The sequence below is a fragment of the Lampetra fluviatilis genome, chromosome 21 (assembly GCF_964198595.1).
Source record: "Lampetra fluviatilis chromosome 21, kcLamFluv1.1, whole genome shotgun sequence".
Classification (NCBI taxonomy): domain Eukaryota; kingdom Metazoa; phylum Chordata; class Hyperoartia; order Petromyzontiformes; family Petromyzontidae; genus Lampetra; species Lampetra fluviatilis.
In genome coordinates, this window is record NC_136295.1 from 1867309 (window position 1) to 1889253 (window position 21945).

Genomic DNA, 21945 nt, shown 5'->3' on the forward strand with positions numbered 1-21945 from the left:
CGGATGTGCTTCTGCGGCCGTCTGGAATGCTCTTCCTTCCGATATTCGGAAGCCACTGCAGCTCTGCACTTTAAAATCATCTAGATTCACAAACTAATTTCTTTAAAACTGCTTTTTGTATTTAGTTTGTTGTCCCCCCCCCCCCCCCGCACATCCGATTAGCACGGTTGGCTAAGTATGGTGCGAAAGAAGTTCAACATACATACAAACTAATTCATGTACCTTAACCCATTGATATCTCGTATTCATTTGACTTGAATTATATCCTGTTATGGTTTGCGAAGCTCTTGACATATGTACATTTACAAGTTTAAACTTTTTCTCCCATCTTCGTCAAGCATGGTTCCAAGGGAAGTGAAAAGGATTCATATTTACGCTTAAAGTATATAAATAAACACATGTATTTAGGTGGGGCTCTTATGAGAAATTAATCGTGCCAAACTGGCAGTAGTGTTTTTAGTATACTCCAGGAGTGCAAAAAACTAATAATGTGTGGCGCACATGGTTGTGTGTTTTAGTAAACGTTAACTCTTAATTATGACTTGCGCTGTAGTTACCAGTTGTCAGTGTTAGTTTCTATCAATAAAATAAAATGGAAGTGTTCAAGCTGTCTCGGTTTACCGTCTGCCCAGCGGTGTTGGAGTGGGGCGGCTCGCATCTCGGAAGGTTGCGAGTTCCAATCCTGATTGGGGGTTTACGCAACCCATCGGCCCTCTGGAGTTGATACAATAACTACCACTTTGTGGCGGAAGTCGAGTGCTTGTTTTATGGATAGACTCACCCCATCATAGGAATGGGGAATTTCCATCACTGGCTCAAGGCTATAAACAGGCGATGAGCATGAATGCTTCTTCAATGCTCAATTGAGGAAAAATTCGCTTTGACTTCAAATAATGTCTTTTTTGTAAGGAAATTGAAAAGCAACTGATGAAACGTAATAACTTTGTCTCGTCTGGTATCAGGAGTTGCTTGATGTTAAGTGTTCATTTACCTCGCGCGTGCAATAGATTGCGCTTCACATTCTAAAATAAAACTCTACAATTTTTATTTTACCAGGAAAAGGCCGACTGAACTATATATATTTTCTAATAATAGCTCAACGAAGTAGCTTATCATGTGGAACTTTATATCAGGAAAATACTCTAAATGCACGTTGATTCTAAATGTGGAGGGAAAAACCAGAGGAAGCTGGAAAAAAATCCACGTGACTACGGGGAGAGAGACATGCAAACTCCAAATATACAACTGGCGTCAGGGTCAGGAACCTCTGACCTCCTGTATACCAGGGGAGGGAGTTCCCATCACGCCGCAATAGGGGAGTGACTCCGTCATTCTCCTTTGTGGAGGAGGTTGCCGCTCCCCCCCCACCCCCCCCACGCCCCCAGCCGTGTACGTCGTTCCTAAACGCTATTTACGCGCAGCGCATTGCCCTCCTATGCGTGGCAAAAAGCAAGCCCCCCACCACACCCCCCGTTGCCCGGGGCTGTCTCTTTATTAGCTTTTTTGTTGTTGTAACCGATTGAACGGCTGTAACGAGTAGAGCGCGTGTAACCGATTGAACGGCTGTAACGAGTAGAGCGCGCGTGTCCGCGCGTTACCACCCACAGGCATCGGTGCAGCTCCCCGAGCACGAGGCTCCCTTCAGGACGGAGACGTCGGAGTCGGGCAGCATCCTGATCGACGGCTTGACCCCCGGAGAGCAGTACATCGTGACCGTCTCCATCCTGTGGGATGGGCGGCAGATTGCTCGGCCCGCCACGAAAACCATCACCACACGTGCGCCGCCGTTTCTCACCCCGTTGGTTTTTTGGGAATTTTTAAAATAATTGTTGTTGTCGTTATCGCCAACGGTGTAATTACTAGCTTAAGTTTAAGCCATTACCTCAATAGAATGTTACGTGGAACATAATATGCAGACTCTGGGCCAACTCGTCTGCTGCATGCGAGTCCATTTTCCGTTTCTGCCAACTACGTGACGGTGAGACACGTCGGCGTAACGTGCGAGGTCTCCTTTCTTTGTAAGTTTTAATAAGCATATTTATAGCAGCGTCATTATTGCAAACTGCATTTCACTCGCAAGGCTGTAAAATCCACAAACATGGGAGGCCCGTTATATATTCTAAGATGTTTTCGGCCAATTCACGAGTGGTTATACATGTTGGAGGAAACTGGAGCACTCGAAGAAGACCCATTTCGTGCGATGGGGAAATGCAGCTCTCTAACGTTGGAGTATAATTTTAATTGCATAAATGCGTGTAAATTTTTTTACACTTTTCTGTGCATTTGCAGCCGTCGCTCAAATCCGGAACGTCAAGGTGGATGTGAACCCCATCACAAAGAAACTGACGCTGTCGTGGGAGAGATCCAGCATCCCCGGTATGGCCTCTTTACTACCTCGGTGTGGTTGTTCATCGTGCCGATCGTTCACCCAGAAAAAGCCTCACGGAGTCACAAGTCTTTTTTTTCAGGAGGGTCCTTCCAGATTTTCGCAGGAGGGGGGGGGGTGTCATCTTTAAAATGTATAATCCAGATCGAGTAATTTTTTGGTAACTTTTCAGCGCTGAGATATTTGGTCAATACCTGTTACATTATTTTTGTATTTGTAGGTTTTTTTTTGCGTTCTTTTGTGTTTGTTTGTAAATTTCTTGAGGCTTTTTTGCAGGGGATGCAAGATTATATTTTCTGTAGTTATTGGTGTGATTCCTGTATAATTTTAATGTTATGTGTCAGGTGTGTTACATGTATCGTATCCAACCCCTTAATGATACACTCATTGATCATAGAAACCATAAAAAATATATATTATCTGATATTGTACATTAGCCCGAGCAGCAATTTTTGGCAAACCTTTCAAATCTTCTTCTCCGAGTGTATAGCAAGTATGTGTAACTTATACGTCCAGGCTTAAGTTTGTGGGCCTCGTGATAGTTTCGAAGAGTAATGCAACCAACACTGTCTAGTTCGCCAGAGAGCGGGCATAATAGAATGCTTTTGTTTGCAATAAGGCCCAATGTTTATTAGATTTCATGTATGTGTAAACCCACCAAACGATGAAACCTGCCAATTTGTTGGTGTTATCTTTAAAGTGCCCCAGAGTCAGAGCTTGCCATGTTTCTCCTTGTGGTAGTTTTTTTTCCGGTTCCGTTCCGACGATGACATGCGTGTACGTTTACATAATCGGAATGGGAAAGGGTTAGTGGTGTGCATTGTAATAAAATGTATAAAATAACACGGTTATGTTAGATGATGATGATAATTTGTGTTCGATTTATGTCTTGTTGATAAGAAGGGGTTTTTCCTGGTGGAGCCTGAAGTATTTATATAGAAGGGAAACGTATTTAAAAGAGTATTATAACCAGAATATGCTGTTTTCATAGTTGCTGAATTGAAAAAAAATAGTTTTTGGTTGCTTGGTAGAAATTGAAAATGTATTAAACATTCAATGTCAGTGGGAAACTTAAGAACATCTGTCTCTGTTAAGAGTTAAGAGAACATCAATTGCAAAGTGGCAATGATGGTCAATTTGTATTATTTAGCAGTGAAGCTTATTATTTTGAGGCACGCGTATGCGTGTGTAAATAAGTTGGTTGTCAGCAGTTCAGGTAGACTGTGTCATGTTCCCGTATAAAACGCGAACTCCAGTCATCCTCTCAACGGCTTTTGACTAGTCATCAAACAAAGATGGTCACTGCATTGCATGCTTTCGGATGCGCTTCTGCGGCCGTCTGGAACGTTCTTCTGATATTAGCAAGCCACTGGAGCTATGCACTTTTAAATCTAGATTGAAAATTAGTTTCTTAGAAACTGCTTTTTGTGTTTAGTTTGTTCCTACCCCCCCGCACCTCCAATTAACACGGTTGCCTACATACGGTGCCAAATAAGTTCAACATACTTGCATACAAATCCTCATTGAACAACCTTTCACTGTCCGTTTTCTAATGCCCACCCCCTCCAGGCCTGACCGGGTACCGCGTGCGTGGGGTGCCCCTCCAAGGGCAGCGAGGCCACCTCCTGGATCAGCTGGTGAGACCCGAGGAGACGTCGCTGACTCTGGAGAGCCTCACTCCCGGAGTGAGGTACAACATCACCATCACGGCTCTCAAGGATGGCGTGGAGAGTGCCCCATTCTCCTCCAGTGCCACCGGTGGTAAGTGCCCGATGTTGTCGTGGTTCCTCACTTGTGTAGGTACATTTTACAGCAATGCCTCGATATACGAAGTCGGTACGTTCCTGGAGCTTTATTCGTATTTTGAAACTTTAATGCTGAATAACTTATAACATGAGTGCTATTAAACATTCAATGTCAGTCAACAATGAATAACTTAGTTCATTATGGGACCTCTTTTGCCAGTACCAAAATATACTAATAGGGTTTTTCCCCTTTTTTCTGGCAACAAAACTGACACCTTTTGCAAGGAATCATGTTTACATTAACCACAATACTTGCAGTCAAATGCAAACAAAAAACAATACTCTGGTTATGTATGCATTGTCTTTGAAACTGATTGGTCCACACCAGAGACAGCTTTCTTTAGAGCCTCGTCTCATAAGGCGTCATCTGGTCGAACACCATATGAGACGAGGCTCCAAAGAAAGCTGTTTCTGGTGTGGACCAATCAGTTTCAAAGACAATGCATAAATTACCAGAGTGTTGTTTTTTGTTTGCATTTCACTGCAAGTATTGTGGTTAATGTAAACATGATTCCTTGCAAAAGGTGTCAGTTTTGTTGCCAGAAAAAAGGGGAAAAACCCTATTGGTAAACTTAGTTCATATTATAAGCAAAGACCATTTGCATTGAAAATAATATATTTTATACTGTACAGTATTACATTTAAAAACTGATATAAATCAAAGAACAAAGTAAAGAAACATTTTGTTTGTATTTGTAAAAAAACAGATCGCTAAATATAGTATTAATTTAGTGATTTAAAGGTGTATGTTACTTTATTTTCACTGTGAAATAATGGTAATAAATCGAAAGTTCTTTCTACCACAATGTCATATTTCGAATATTCGCATGTCGTCATTTAACCGTACATAAATGGTAAAGGTCATATCCGAGTGGCAGTTGAAGGTCGGGCTGTGGCCTACCCTGCCGTCTATCGGTGCTTAATAAGAATCCTATTGTTGCAAGAAATAAGCAGCAAAGTTGATAAAGAGTGTAATAGTTGGGCATTGAAACGTGTACTCTGGTTGAGACTGCAACCATACTGCATGTGGCACATTTGTGTTAATTACCCCTTGTTGTTCAATGCTCTGGCCTTTCACAAGATAAGCCACCAGTTTGAAATAGGATGTCTGCGATGTGTTTTTTTACGTTTGCCGTGTAATCGCCGCGGTTCTCCTCGATGCCCCTCACTCTGTGCTTCCCCCTCCTCCTGGGTTCGCCACAGAAATCCCCCGACCCACGAACCTGGCGTTCACCAACGTGAGCGACACGTCGCTGGTGCTGCGCTGGACGCCTCTGCCTTTGCCCGGCGTGACGGGCTACCGCGTGACCGTGTCCTTGCCCGGGGATGCCTCGCTGCTCCTGGATGACACTGTAGGACCCGGCATTGGGGCGTTCTCCATCGACGGGCTGGAGCCCGGCATCTTGTACGATTTCAGCGTGTCCACGCTCGTGGAGAATGGGGAGTCTGAAGCCGTACGCGGGACGCACAGCACTGGTGAGTGCAGATCTGTTGTTTTATAAGTTCAGAAAATGTGTACACGGTTTTTCTTGGGAAGCGTTATCGATGTTGGCTAGGTTACGGTGCGAAAGAAGAAGTTCAACACGCTTGTCTTCAGCCATCCTCGATCCGAGGATTGGCCGCACTTTGGGCAATCCTTCGCCACCGACTTCTGTATTATGCTATCCTCTGTCAAAAAAAAAGAGATTGTCCTTTTTAAAAGTGAGACTTTTGCTAGAGCTAATATTTAAATGTAGCAAAATTGTCTTTGAAATGTTTTATTCTGGCATAGGTACAACATAATGGGTAGTAAATGTTTTTTTTATATGGGGATCTGGTTACAGAAACCCAGTTTCAACAACAACAAAAATGGGTCTAAAACAACCCAACATAACTGTACACAGTCAAGTTTTGAATGTCAAGGCCATCATGCATCAACGTCGTGGTACAATCGCCGCAAAGAATACAACAGGGCTGGGAGAACACATCGCATTAAATAAAAATAATATTCTTACTTTAGTCTGCAAAGCTTGCGCGATCAATCACACGTACATGTGATAGGAAATCTGAGGTCTAAAAGTGATTTTAAAGTGGGGGACAAGGTTGGTGAGGTTTTGATCCCAAACATTTTTGCTCTGTTCCAGACATCAGGGGGCTGCCACATGCATGCAGTTTAAACCGTGTTTGGTTCTCCCATAGTGGGAGTGGTGTGGGAATTAGCAGGGAATTGTCTCTGTAAACTCGTGTTATATCTAACCTCCGATTTAGCAGGGTTGACTATGTACTGTGCAAAAAAAGTTCAACATACATGCTATATAGACCCTAATTGCATTATAACTGTCACATGCTAGATTTGAAGCTTTCGTGACTGCAAGGATTCATACTCTTTGGTTTTTTCGGTAAAGTCACGTAGGTAAAAAAAAAATGAAAACAACTAAATTAAATCACAACGTTTCGGGCGCAACACAATCCATAATGCCCACTATGAAGAAGGACGCTTGTGTTGCGCCCGAAACGTCGTGATTTAATTTAGTTTTCATATATTTTATTTTACCTACGTGCCTTTACCGAAAAAAACAAAGTGCCACATCATTTGCTTGTGGAATGCCTATCACGGGCGTTTTGTGCAGCGCCTGGTTTTCCCACTTTGAAAAGGATTCCAATGGACGCTAATGCACGGCTCCTGAGCTGCAAGTGGCTTTTTAAGGACGCATTCGTGACGTTATTTATTTAGGACCACATTCTCATATTCTCACATGCATTGCGGCTCTTCAATTATTGAGTTTTTTAGCACATTCGAAAAAAAATTGCTCTTTTCTTTTATGGTTGCCGACTCCTGCGCTAGAGATTCGGTCACAAGCGTGGTTTTCCACGGCTCCGTGGTGAGAGCTGTGCGCATTACAAATCACGTTGTGAGATGCATTTTGCAAAACCGACGCAAAAAAAAAGAAAACATCATTTAAAGCTGAGAAAATTGCTGAGCATTGCATCATGGTATTGTTCGTGTTTTTATGAGTTCTAATAGATGTGTTGCATTTATCAATTTGGCTATGCTTTCGTGTGTCATTGTGTCATGGTGGATGAATATTAGAACGAAATAGAAGCTTAATTATTACGCTTTAACCGCTTTCGTATCTCTTAACAGAAGTGGGACCGCCCAGGAACGTGCAGGTAGACGTCAACCCCGACAACGGAGAGCTGACCATCACCTGGCAGAGAATGACGGTTCCAGGTGTGTGTTGGAGATATGCACCGCTTGCCACAAATGAACCACAATACCGTGCTGATCTCGTCAAGGAGCATAAACCAGGATGTGAACTCCGATCGTTCTCGCAGCGGCTTTTGGCTGGCCATTGAACAAAGAACGTCACCGCATCGCACGCTTTCTTTCAGATGCGCTTCTGCGGCCGTTTGGAATGATCTTCCGTTATTAGAAAGCCACTGGAGCTATGCACTTTTTAAATCAAATTTATGAACACTAATTACTTTAGAACTGCTTTTTGTATTTAGTTTGTCCTTCCCCCCCCCCCCAACTCTGATTACCACGGTTAGCTACGTACGGTGCGAAAGAAGTTCTACATACATACCACACAATGGCCCCATGTTTTTTGATTGGCATCACACGATCCATAATGCCCACTATGAAGCAGACGGCGCGTAGTATTTCACAGCGAACACAGGCGCGGTATTAGCCAGGGGCACACCCTCCCGGGTGCAAATCTCGAACCTCTGCAATGAGCGGCGAACGCGCTACCGCCGAGCCACGCGTCACCACACCAGAAAACACCGTGACCGCTCTTCTCACGATGATGTCGTTCAAACTGTGGTGCGCCCGAGTTCAACGTTAAAATCACCGCACAGGTCTGACGGGGTACCGCGTGCGCGGCACGCCCCTCCACGGGCAGCGGGGACAGCCTCTGGATGAGCTCGTGGGGCCGGACCGGACGTCCTTCACCTTGGTCCGGCTGACGCCCAACGTGGAGTACAACGTCACGATCACGGCCATCAAGGACGAAATGGAGAGCAAGCCCTTCTCAACCGTCATCTCAAACGGTGAGATATCCACACTGCCGTTGTCACTGCATAACAAATTAGACGTTTTGTAAGTGCAATTCATTTTTTAGATGAAACTCAAATTTTGGGGAAGGAAATTTGGATATTGTAAATGTGTTTTTTTTTCTTTTCTGGTAAGCCTTTGTAAAAATAAACTCCTTTATGGATACCTAATGCCCCTGAATGTGACAGATGAACAAGTAAAAAAAATCGAATGACTGGAAAACTACATTTATCCATTCCCTTCATCAATTCCATAAATCACAGAGTCTACAGGATCTGGACATGAATGTTATTATAAATCTCAGTTCACAGTTCATTGTTTCAGGCTGCCGATACTGCGGTTAGGTCCATGAGAAGTACATTACTCGACTAGGGCCGTAGAGAGGGACCGCAGAACATGCAAAACCCGACTTGCTTCAGTTTGATAATGGATGGGAAAAGAAAACGTTTCACTGCAGCTCGACACGTTTTTATTTCAGTCGCCTCCTCGCGTAAGCAGATTTTCAATTGCGGTGTGGTTGTGAAAGAGAATTACAAACCCCTACATCGGCCCCAGAAATACAAACGTGGTGTTGATATTCTACTGCTATTCACCCTAATCTAAGATCTAATGCTTCCACACCCTAACATGCTTAGCTTAATGTGGAAAAAAGGCTGATGAGTGTGCTTTTATTTATTTAAGGAATGCTTGAACAATGCAATCTCAACCTTCAACTGCATCTGATTAAACCTTGCTCGCTAACCTCACTCTGCGCTTGGCATTGAAGCTGCCGACCGGCAGGTCGTAGTCACCCCTGAGCCGTCCGATCTCCGCTTCACCGACGTGAGCGACACCTCTCTGGTGCTGCGCTGGACCCCGCTCTCCCTGCCTGGCATCACGGGCTATCGCGTGACGGTGTCTCTGCCGGGCGACTCCTCGCCCCTCCTGGAGGCCGTCGTGGGGCCTCGCACGGGGGTCTATACCGTTGAAGGCCTCCGGCCTGGCGTGGTTTATGATATTGGGGTCTCCACGCTGGCGAAGGACGGGGAGAGTGAACCTGCACGGCGCTCGCAGACCACTGGTGAATTCCACAGCCATTTGTCTCGTCTGTCGTTGAGTTTAACATCACATTGGCCAGTTTATCTTCGTCTCGCACGACTGGGAGCCTCACTTTGCACCATCATTGCTCAACTTGAAGTCTGCGTTCAGAAGCGTTGGGAGGGTTATCCTTGAAACGTAACCAGCCTTGCTGTTATTCGCGTTACAAGTGTTAAGTTATCGTCACGCGAGTTCACAGATTTAAAGTCGTCTTCTCTCTCCTGTCTCCACTGCAGCACCGGGCTCCCCGCAGGACGTGCAAGTGAGCCTGAACTCGGATACCGGAGCGTTGACCATCACCTGGCAGAAGGTTCCCACTCCAGGTGCAGTGATATTTGATATCAATGTGCGGAGTACCTAACGTTTACAATGCATTCTTTGTGAGCACCCAAATACTACACACGAGACACAAATATTAGTGACGTCTATTAAATGTAACTTGTAGGTTTTGTAGAAAATATGATTCATGTGGTAGAGGGTTCCTAATGACACGGATTTATTTGGATCAAGACATGGCCTAACCCAAACGTTGATCATAAATCACATGTGTTCTGTTTACCTTTTACTCACTAAAGTATCAAATATACAGCAGGCAAGGCCTGCTGTATATCAGTAGGAAGCCTTTTGGCACGTGGTGGTTTTTGCTTCCCAACTCTGGCAATGCCACCATCCATCACCCACCAAGCTTTGTGAAGTCCACCATCGCCAATGTGTACCAGCCTCCGTCCCCCCCCCCCCCCCCCCCCCGTCCTGTGTACAAACTGCTCATTTGCTAGGCCCAAACCGGACCAGACCATACATTCATTGGGTTCCACGTTACGGATTTCAGAAGCCAAAAATGGGGTTGATTTGCTTGGCATCCGGCATTGTCTGAAGACTGACACCCACTCTACGATGCCAGACAACGTGGTATGTTCAAATCGGCCCATTGGAAAGAGTCATACAATCCCTTCCGCGATGTTTTTCTGCACATGATAGGAATGGCTTTTCTATCGCCGTCAGAATGGACCCGCTTGGGTCTACTTTTCCCACCAACCAGCACTGGGCCTGCGTGGTGCTCGCACATCAGTCTCCAATTCCTGCTAATCGGTGTCCTAGCAAAAATAGCACTAGAACCTCCTGGAGGCCTATTTGGACAGCTCGTTTAACGATCGGGAGAATTTGTGTGTTTTTCGTCACATAAAGTCAGAAAAAAACAACATGAATCAAAATTAACATGTATTTATACTAAAGTAATACAAACAGGACTACAAAATATTTAGAAGGGAGTAGTCTTTCGAGATTTACGATTATACTGTAAATCACTTTCACGAATCGGCCCCAAATGTAGTCTTCCATCATGTTCTCGTTATACTGTCCTTGGTAGCGGCGTTCAGAGTCCAGTATATCCTTGTGGAAGCACTCGCCTTGCTCCTCCAAGTGCGCTCCCATGTTCTCCTTGAATTGATCAAAGATATGGACTTTGAGGGACATCCTACAGCCCATTGTGCTGTAGTTCTTCACCAGAATCTCAACCAGCTCCACATAGTTTTCGACCTTGTGATTACCCAGGAAGCCACGAACCATTGCGACAAAGCTGTTCCAAGCCGCTTTATCCTTACTAGTGGGCTTCCTGGGGAATTAATTGCACTCCAGGATCTTTATCTGTGGTTCTAAGAAGACACCGGCTTTGACTTTTGCCTCGGACAGCTTAGGGAGGAAGTCTTGAAGGTACTTGAAGGCTGCCGACTCCTTATCTACAGCTCTGACAAATTGTTTCATAAGGCCCAATATGATGTGCAGTGGTGGAATCGGCACCTTCCGGGGGTCCACCAGTGGCTCCCACTTGACATTGTTCCTCCCCACAGAGAACTCGGTCCACTGTGGCCAGTCCCGCCTGTGGTAGTGCACCTTGGTGTCTAAATCTTTACTAGTCACTTTTGTATTACTTTAGTATAAATACATGTCAATTTTGATTCGTATGTTGTTTTTCCTGACTTTATGTGAACGAAAAGACACACATTCACCCGTTTTCTCATTGAAAATAGGTAATTTCTCAATATCACTGTCCTGGTCACAAAAGCAAAGGTTTGTGGGGAATAAAATAGCCATTTTCTGTACTTTTGAGGCAGCAATTAGGAAATAACACTTACTACCCAGGAGCAATTTTTTTGTTACACAGTGTAATTGTACCCGTGGTTAAATCATGAGCCTGTGTGCTAAAATTAGGTTTTAGAATTGCGTTATTTACTTACTTGCTTTCAGCTCTGTGCAGCGCCTTGCGACCTCTGGGTGAAACTTTCTTTAAGTGTACATTTTTATTAATAAAGACGCACCTGGCTCTCTGTAGCATATGGTAACTTAAGAAACCATTTGGCACAGCTACGGAGTGCACAATTATACACGTGGTTAATCACAGGTGAGCTCACACTGCCTACACATGGTATGCGCTATGCCTGTAGACAACAGTATTACATCGCAAAATAGTAAATATTTCACCGCGTACATTCCTGGTTAAAAAAAAAATTGCTCTAAATAATTTAAGAGGAAATATGTTACTGAATTCATCAATAACGTCTATGCCAGGGGTGTGCAAACTTTTTCACTCGCGGGCCACAATGGGTTCTAAAATTTGACAGAGGGGCCGGGCCAGGAACAGATGGATGGAGTGTTTGTGTGAACTAATATAAATGACATGTAAAAATCATTAAATGAAAGGATTTGGCCTTTAACAGGTAGCAAAGCATTTATTTGCAAGGCAATTTAACAAATTGCACGAACATGAACAATACAAAACATGTCGTAACGTGACTGATGAAACATCATGAAAACATCTGAGGCCTGCGCCCAAACCAATGACCTCACTTGAACTTCTTTATTATCTACATTAACAGGTTAGAGCAGCCACGCATGCTGTGTGATGGAGATTTGGCTCCAACCTCGCTGCAGCAACAGATCATCACTTTCAGTTTCAGTGGGAACAGTGTTGTTGATCTCCCATTTTTGCCAGTGCATCCAAGTCTGGAAATATTTTGGTTGTGGCAATTCTCAGGATAGATCTGAGGTGCTGATCCGTTAACTTTGGTCTGTGACGGGCTTTGTTGGCGTTCATGACGCTGATTGTCTGCTCACACACATAAGTCGAGCCAAATAAAGTCAGTATCTTCTGTGCAGTCCTCCGGAGGTTTGGAAACGTGGCTCTGTTAAGTGAAGCATAAAGTGATTCAGTTTAACAGAGTTGAACTTCTCCTTTAGGATGGAGTCAGACTGAAGATCTCTCAGTTCCAACTGCAGCTCCTGTAGTGCTGTTTTTAGGGTCTTGTGACAGGGGACAGGACACCAGCTGAAGTGACTGTTCAATGTTTTCGAAATCAGAGAACCTACGGCAGAATTCTCCGTGCTGGTCCTCAAGCGATTTGCTGTATATATTTTGCGTTTCGCGGTGCCTCTTCCTGCATGGCAAGTGTGGGGAAATGAGCGAAAGATTTGTTCGCAATTTGTCCGGAGAACAAAGTGAGCTTGGATTTGAAGGCTTTCACATGTTTGTACATGTCGTGAACAAACTGATCTTTCCCCTGCAGTATCACATTCAGCTCATTCATGTGTGAAAATATGTCCACAGCAAACGCAAAGTCACTTAAGCCAGTTCTTGTCGCTTAGCTCAGGGAATTCGTCAGATTTCCCCATCAACTCCAAAAATGCGATGATGTCCTCTTTTAGCTCCCACACTCGTTGTAACACTTTCCCCAAACTTAACCAGCGGACACGAGAGTGGTACAGCAAGTCCTGATGATCCGCATCAGTTTCCTCCAGGAACGTAATAAACTGACGGTGCTGAAGTCCCCTTGCTTGTATTAAGTTCACAAGTTTTACGACTGGATTCACGACATGATTAAGCTGCAATACAGACTTACACAGGGATTCCTGATGGATGATACAGTGAAGGAAAATAAGATCCTGGACAGGGTTTTCCTCTTTCACTTTATCCTGGATTCTTTTCAGCAGCCCAACATTTTTTCCAGTTAAATTTGGTGACATTGACAAGTTTACTCTGAGGTAGCGTCATTCTTTCGATGACAGCAGATATACCTGGTTATACAAGTCCTCTCCCCGCGTTGTTCCTTTCAGGGACTCCATGGTCAAAAACTTCTCTTCGTAAAACTGTCGTCAATGCCTCGGATAAAAATGAGGAGCTGAGCAGTGTATTTTACGTCCGTACTTTCATCCAGTGCTAGTGAATATAATTCAAAGGAATCATACTTTTTGTTTAATTGACTGGCTATATTTTTATCAATCAGTTCCACACGGCGAGTCACTGTCCTGCGTGATAAACTGACTTTTTCAAATTTGCTTTTGATCTCCGGACACAAGATGTCTGCTGTCTGTACCATGTATTCTTTTACAAACTTGCCTTCGGAGAAAGCGGTAATGAGTGGTAATGTTGGTGAGAAGAAGTTTTTAAAGAAAATTTAAATCGAAGTGAAGAAGGAAATTATTGAAAAGTTTGTATAATTAATGATTTTTCAAACTTTAATTATGTTTTCTGTGCTTAAAACTCTTTAAAAAACTGTAGGGTCTAGAACGGACTCGTGAAATTCGGAGAGAACTCGGAGTTAAGTTTTGTTTGTTTTGTTGAATTACACAAAGTGCGCCATCTAATGGGGAAATGGGGGCATTACAGGAGGAAGGTAAAATTAAATTTAATAATAATATTTTTGACAAGTTCGGCGGGCCGGATTAAAAAGCCCAACGTGCCGTATACGGCCCGCGGGCCGTACTTTGCCCATGTCTGGTCTATGCGAAACAACGCAAAATATGGCAACTTAACAGCGGGGGATTCCTGCAATGCAATTTGATATTTGAAAGGTAATTTTTTTTTTGACATAGGTACACTGGAAGTACTCTTGACAACCATCACCGTAATATTTTCTGATCAAAAGGAACACTTTCAACAGTATACATAATTCTACTCAATTCCCCTGCCTAGTATTAGATTAATTAGAGTTAGCGCAGTTTAATAGTTGACGGGTTCTTTAGAGTTTTAAGCCGTGGGCCTAACGGGAGACTTTGCATATGGAGTATGTGTAATATCCACTTTGTATTTGACACTGTGTAGGGGTGACGGGCTACCGAGTGCGTGGAACGCCCCTGCATGGCCAGCGCGGCAACTTGGTGGACGAGCTGGTGAGGCCTGATCAGACATCGGTCACCGTGGAAGGACTCACGCCCGGTGTTGAGTACAACATCACCGTCACGGCCGTCAAGAACGGTCAGGAGGGCAAACCTTCGTCCACCATCGTTTCAAATGGTGAGGCTCCTTGGCTTGGTAACGCACCTGAATGGTAAATCTGATGTTTCGCAATGAAAACAACAGACTAGCACAGCTTATGCGGGCCTTGTAAGGTACTTTGGATTTGACCAACCTGGTCTGTTTAAGTATGTGTAATATGGCTAATTTGGACTTTGACTGTTTTCTGAAAACACACGCTATTTCGGTATTTGATCATTCGTAATTGGGGATAACTCTACACGGCTGCGCTTTCTGCATATATAGGGTATATTAGTAAGCCGAATTTCCATACCGAATGGTCCAATATTGGCATACACGTGGGGCGACGCCACGCGCCACGACCAAACAACGACTCAGTCTGGTGGCGGCGTGCGTGAGTGCAGACCCGTCGCTTTGGACGTGACCTTGTTTATGCACTCTGTGCAAGCCAACCCTCTCAGAAATGTTGTCTACACCCACATCAAGAATACAAAGGGACTGAAGTAAAAATCCCTTGGTCCAAAGTTTTGGATATGATTGATGCAGGTGTGTTCATGCATATTGGGGCAGGAGGCACTGGGGCAGTACCATTGTACATAATTCATAATATTGGATAATTTGGCAAGGCCAGAGCCCCATATGTGTTGAATTAACAAGGGTTTACTGTCTTGATCTTTAATCTTGCTGAAAACGTATTTTTGTTCTACTTCCAGCTGTTCAAATGATTAACGTTGTGGCAAATCACATTTTGCTATTGCCATCTACCTTAGTGGATTTATGATTTAATCTGTTCTGAAGCTTCAGTTGCTAATACACCACCAATGCAAATGTGTTGCAATATGTGAACTGAAAGATACCGTTTAATGATTTTTTTTTTATAATGCTTTCTTGAATATTTTTAAATATTAAAATGGCATTATACTCTTGTAGCTCGCAGTTAAAATGCCACAAAGTTATATTCTTTAAGGTGAGCAAATGAGAGATGTTCACCATAAACAGATTTTTCAGGAAAGATATCTGAACTTCTTTACTAAACTCTCATTTTGATCAATGCTGAAACTTTTAATCTGGCAATAAAATGTGTGGCTGCACCTGCATGTATGTGTGTATTTCATTCGCCTCTAAAATAAATCAGGAGTATAAATTTTTTGTGTGTGTGTGTGTGCGAGAGATGTGCGGTCACATACAGGCTATGGAATTACAACTGTGGTGTTGATATTCTAATGCTAGTCACCCTGATCCAATATTGAATGCTTTTATGCCATGTATATATGTTGAACATCTTTCGCACCGTACGTAGCCAACCGTGCTAATCGGAGGTACGGGGGAAGGACAACAAACTAAATACAAAGCAGTTCTAAAGAAAATGAAAAAACGTAACATGCTATAGTTAATGTGGCAAAAGCTGAATATGTGCATTGTATTCATTTAATGGTGAAACAATGCAATCAGGCTTGAAGTGCATCTGATTTAACCGTGCCCGCGAGCCTCACTCTCTGTTTCGTTTTGAAGCTGCCGGCCGGCTGGTCGTAGTCACCCCTCGGCCGTCCGATCTCAGCTTCACCGACGTGAGCGACACCTCTCTGGTGCTGCGCTGGACCCCGCTCTCCCTGCCTGGCATCACGGGCTATCGCGTGACGGTGTCTCTGCCGGGCGACTCCTCGCCCGTCCAGGAGGCCGTTGTGGGGCCTCGCACGGGGGTCTATACCGTTGAACGCCTCCGGCCTGGCGTGGTTTATGATTTTGGGGTCTCCACGCTGACGAAGGACGGGGAGAGTGAACCTGCACGGCGCTCGCAGACCACTGGTGAAATCCACAACCATTTGTCTCATCTGTCGTTCAGTTTAATGTAATTTTGGCCAGTTTAGCATTTATTTAACACGTAGGCTTTTGCAACCAAGATTATTCATTATAAAGGTTTCTTTGGGTTAAATCACGTAAATATGAATGTGTCATGGGACCAGTTTTGCCAGTATCAAAGTAAGAAAAATAAGACTAGGTTTTATTCTTTCTGGCAATATATAGCTGCTCACCCCAAGCTATAAATGCTCTAATACGTGCCTTGTCTTTGTACTGTTCTCTGGTCTGACACTGGTGAGATGAGACCCATGAAGAAGGCTGTCTCAAGTGTTGGCCAATCGGTTTCGAAGACAATGCTATTATTAATAGAGCATGTTTGGTTTGCATGTTCTCCACAAGTATGTGGTGGTTAATGCAGACCTGATTCCTTGCAAAAGGTATCTATTTGGTGTTTAAGCATCTTAACACCTCCTGTGTTTTTGCCAGAAAGGGTAAATACAGCCTATTCTTACTTTTCATAAATGTGTCGTATACCCACCACCATCCGACGCAGCCAATTAGCAAGGTTTGTCACGTGAACCTAACGTGCCAAATAACTTTTACTTCAGCACATTGGTATGTTGGAGAGTAAATCCACAACATGTATTATTGAGTACGACATTGCCAGCAATAGCTAATTGGCATATTCTGTTCACGTGGAAAACCTTACTTATTGGCTGTGTCGGGTGGTGGTGGGTTAGAGAAACGTGTATTTATGCGAGCTAACCCACAAAACCTTTATTATGAAGAGTTTAGCTTTACCTCGCACCACTCCTAGCCTCGCATTGCACCATCAGCGCTCAACTATTTTTTCTTCATTCAGAAACGTTGGGGAGGGTTGGCCTTGAAACATAACCAGTGGTACTGTTATTCACATTACAAGTGTCAAGTCATCGTCATGCGAGTTCACAGATTTAAAGTCGTCTTCTCTCCCCTCTCTCCGCTCCAGCACCGGGCTCCCCGCAGGACGTGCACGTGACCCTCAACTCTGACACCGGCGTTTTGACCATCACCTGGCAGAAGGTTGCCACTCCAGGTGCAGTGATGTTTCATAACAGTGTTTGTGTGGGGGTACCCAATGTTCTAAACGCATCGTTTGTCAGCCGCCTAGTATTTATCGCATACACATGTGGCAAAAGAGTGTAGCTGTGTATTACCAGCTCAATTAAAGGGGGAGGGAGTGGCTGGTGGCACCAAGCATTGTTAACAATCGCACGCATGCTTAATGTGGAGTGCGTTCAGCTGAAAGCATATATAGAAGCACACTTGAGAAAATACGTTGCGTAAATCTGTCTTGCGTGAAGCAAAGTTTACTCACCGGCAGTCCTGCTTAGAGCTTTCCTTGGTGCAACGCTCCGTTTTAATTCGCAAGCGATGTGTGCTCGGTAGCTCGACAGGCTGGATTACACGAGCGGCGCACTCGGGGCTTGCCTGATGCAAAAGCTGTGTTGTGCATTCTGGGAAAAAATCTTTGAGGGTTTTCCTACTTCGGACACTGCAAAATCTTGAGTTGGATAGTCATCCTTCGATCTGCCCTGGTCCTGAAACGAGGCCTTTCTGGTCATTTGCTGAATGAAAACAGCACTCGGAAACTGAGCTAGAGGTGAACCCACTACACACGAAGTCGCCACATAATTACACTATTTTTTAAAAATTTTACCAGGTAAGGCCCACTGAGCTGCATATAGCTCTTTTTCAGAAGCGATCTGACCATCACAAATGATTGCTCAACAAAGTAGCTTATCGTCATGTGGAAATGTATCGTGGCTCTATACTCTAAACGCACGTTGATTCTAAATGTGGAGGGAAAGCAAGAGAGGACCTGGAGAAAAATCCACGCAACCACGGGGAGACCTTGCAAACTCTAAATCTACAGGCGTCAAGGTTGAGATCGAACCCACGACCCCCTGTATACACCCGGCAAGGTAGTTAACATCTCACCACTGTGGCGCCCCATTTGGTTTTAAAGAGCAGATGCCACCAGACCTAGTGGTCAATCGATTCCACAATAAACAAATGTGCGGTTACTTGGAGTTGACCTTCCATATGTCCCATCTTAACATAGGTATATTGCCAATACATTTGACAACTATCACAATATTATTTTCTGAAAAAGCACATGTTCAACAGTCTACATTTTTTTCTCAAATGACCTGCCTTGTATTAGAGGAATTAAAGTTAGTGCATTTAGACAGTATATGGAGTGTTTAACACATAGGCTTTCGCGACCAATATTATGTATAAGAGGTTTTTTTGGGTTAGATTGCGTAAATATGAATGTGTCGTTAAATCCACCACCCACAACATTTACCATTCGAATACGATGTTTTGACGGTAATTACAACCAGCGTCATCAGCTGATTTGTGGTGAAACGTTGTACTCTAATTGTAAATGTTGTGGGATTACTCTCCAACAAACCGGTATGCTGAACTAGTAACTATTTGGCATGTTTTGTTTTTGCGACAAACCTTACAAATTGACTGTCGGGTGGTGGCGGGTTTTAATGACACATTTACGCGATCTAACCCAAAAATATCTTTGGAGCATATGGAGTATGTCTAATATCCATCTTGTATTTCACACTGTGTAGAGTTGACGGGCTACCGAGTGCGTGGAACGCCCCTGCATGGCCAGCGCGGCCACTCGGTGGACGAGCTGGTGAGGCCTGATCAGTCGTCGGTCACCGTGCAGAGACTCACGCCCGGTGTTGAGTACAACATCACCGTCACGGCCGTCAAGAACGGTCAGGAGGGCAAACCTTCGTCCACCATCATTTCCACTGGTGAGATTCCTTGGCTTGGTAACGCACATAAATGGTGCATCCGATGTTTAGCAATGAAGATGGCCTGGCACAGCTTATGTGAGCCTTGTAAGATATTTAGAAATTGGCCGACCTGCTCCAGCCAAGGAAAATTTTGTAATAAAAAAATGTGCTTGGGTCTGGCTAGCTGGGCTTTGACTGGACATTGAAAACTAATTTTTGAACTTTACTCTGGCTGGAAACTTTTCTCTTATTTTTTGCTTTGGGTTGCTTTTGGCAATTTAAGTGACTTGGGTTTGTGGCAAACAGGATTTCACTATTTAGTAAAACCTGTACATCAAGACACACCAAAAAAAAAGCATGGAACTTAAAAGTATTATTACACGTGACTTCAAAAAGACATTTCTGCCAACTGTCGTAGGAAATTTATAATTAAAATTTCCATAATATCAAATCTGTTACTACAAAGCTTAAGCTCGTTGACCGTAAACCAAATGTGTAATCGTGCAATAGTATCTTTCCCATAGCCTGCCCTCCCCATGTAACGAGCTAGATACTGTCTCATCAGCTGTGCTGTGCAGCCCCTGCAAAACCCTCCCATCCTATGTAATGTGCTCGTTGGTTTTGGCCTGGTCACCTTTGAAAAGAAGCTTCTTAGCTCAATGGGCCTGACATGTAGACAAACTGACTGGCTGATATGTAAAACAATACTTGAATAAAAAATACGTTTTCAAAGAATACTTTGTTGAACAACTTGGAGTACTTAAATATTATAATGGTATATTAGTGAGTTGCATTTAGTGTAGTGAGCAGTTAACATGCCGCAGTGTTGTATGAAAATTTCAGGCGAGCAAACTTGACAACCTTTCACACTATGTTCAATCTGAAGGGATAAGTCAGCTTGGCACACGTGTGTATTTCAGTTCCCTCAAAAAAATGTATAGTTCAAATATATTTTACTGCCATTCAACATGATCCAAGATCTAATGCTTCATGTCCTAACATGCGGAAGTTAATGTGGCAATGACTGAATATGTGCATTTAATTCATTAATGTTGAACACTGAAAACAAGCTTGAACTGTATCTGATTTAACTGTGCTCACTAACCTCACTCTGCATTTGGCTTTGAAGCTGGTGACCGGGTGGTCGTCGTCACCCCACGGCCGTCTGATCTCAGCGTCACCGACGTGAGCGACACCTCTCTGGTGCTGCGCTGGACCCTGCTGTCTGTGCCTGGCATCATGGGCTATCGCGTGACGGTGTCTCTGCCGGGCGACTCCGTGCCCCTCCTGGACGACACCGTGGGGCCTCAAACGGAGGTCTATGCCGTCGAAGGCCTCCGGTCCGGCGTGGTTTATGATATTGGTGTCTCCACGCTGACGGAGGACGGGGAGAGTGAACCGGCACGGCGCTCGCATACCATTGGTGAATTCCACAGTCATTTGTCTCATCTGTCGTTCAATTTAACATCATGTTGGCCAGTTCAGCTTCATCTCTCATTACTGGGAGCACCATCTCTGCTCAATTTGAGGTCTGAGTTCAGAAGTATTGGGAGAGTTAACCTTGAAATATAACTACGTTAAGTGTCAAGTTATTGTAATGCGAGTTCACAGATGTTAAGTTGTCTTCTCTCTCCTGTCTCCACCGCAGCACTGGGCTCCCCGCAGGACGTGCAAGTGAGCCTGAACTCGGATACTGGAGAGTTGACGATCACCTGGCAGAAGGTTCCTACTCCAGGTGCAGTGTTTTATAACAATGTGGAGAGTTACCTCGTGTTCAAATGTCTAGTTTTTCAGCTGCCTAATATTTCACGTGACAAAGTTGGAAAGTCGATTTAAGATTAACACGTGTATGATTCATGTGCATGACGGTGGAAGGTTCAGACAGACTTTTAGTTTCATTAAATTATTACATGGCCTCTCCCAAATAACAATCAAGTTTACCTTTTTAGTTACTGTGTCAGCTCAACTAGGTGCAATGAGGCATTGGCTCTTACTTGGTAGTAAAATGAAACCATGGTAAACAACACCCGCTGAGATGGGCAACATTTAACATAGAAATTTTGAGTAATATAATATAGATACAAATTACAAATGAACCTTGTTTTGCCTAGTTTAGATGCAAATTACCAATTACTTTGAGATGTGTTCTTTCGATACAGTTGAGCATTTATTGAGATCACATATTTATATGGAATGTAAGTTAGACAATTCACAGTAAAGGTTTTTGGGTTGGATCGTGTAAATAATAAATGTGCCGTTAACCAACAACCACCCGACACAGCCAATTAGTAAGGTTTGTCACGTGAACAAAATGTGCTAATCGGTTACTACTTCAGCACACCGGTTTGTTGGAGAGTAAAACCCATACATTGGAAATTTGTGCTGAAGTAGTAACTAATTGTCTACGTTTTGTTCACGTGACAAAGCTTACTAATTGGCCGTGTCGGGAGGTGGTGGCGGTGGGTTAACGACACATTTATATTCACGCGATCTATCCCAAAAACCTTTTTATTGTGACTATTATTTATTCGTGTAAGCCCTACTACTACTGAGTGTTAAATCAAATTATAACAATGCCCACCTCTTTCTCACAAGGCACGGCCAGATGTGCATGGGTGCTAACATGCACTTGTGAATGTGTCTGTAAGTACTTGTGCACAAGTGCGCGTCTACAACTTCATACTTCAGTGATCTGCATAGTATTAGAGGATTTAAGTTCGGATTAGTAGCTATTTGACGGGTACTTTTAAGTTAAGCCATAAGCCTAAAGGCAGACTTGGAATATGGAG

The 21945-nt window shown here is 43.8% G+C and overlaps 1 protein-coding gene across 4 annotated transcripts in view; it reads left to right on the forward strand.

The window, feature by feature from the left end:
* LOC144938130 (tenascin-X-like) overlaps positions 1–21945 on the forward strand; it is a 150829-nt gene that overhangs the window by 58422 nt on the left and 70462 nt on the right. For 3 of the 4 annotated variants that reach the window (XM_078865842.1, XM_078865843.1, XM_078865844.1), the window contains exons 23-36: positions 1608–1776; positions 2290–2376; positions 3956–4147; positions 5395–5667; positions 7316–7402; positions 8032–8223; positions 8994–9287; positions 9541–9627; positions 14400–14591; positions 16065–16358; positions 17341–17427; positions 18983–19174; positions 20286–20579; positions 20805–20891. In XM_078865842.1, the coding sequence (XP_078721968.1) occupies positions 1608–1776; positions 2290–2376; positions 3956–4147; positions 5395–5667; positions 7316–7402; positions 8032–8223; positions 8994–9287; positions 9541–9627; positions 14400–14591; positions 16065–16358; positions 17341–17427; positions 18983–19174; positions 20286–20579; positions 20805–20891 (2527 nt within the window). The remainder of the gene's footprint in view (positions 1–1607; positions 1777–2289; positions 2377–3955; positions 4148–5394; positions 5668–7315; positions 7403–8031; positions 8224–8993; positions 9288–9540; positions 9628–14399; positions 14592–16064; positions 16359–17340; positions 17428–18982; positions 19175–20285; positions 20580–20804; positions 20892–21945) is intronic. The other variant, XM_078865845.1, reaches the window with a different exon arrangement.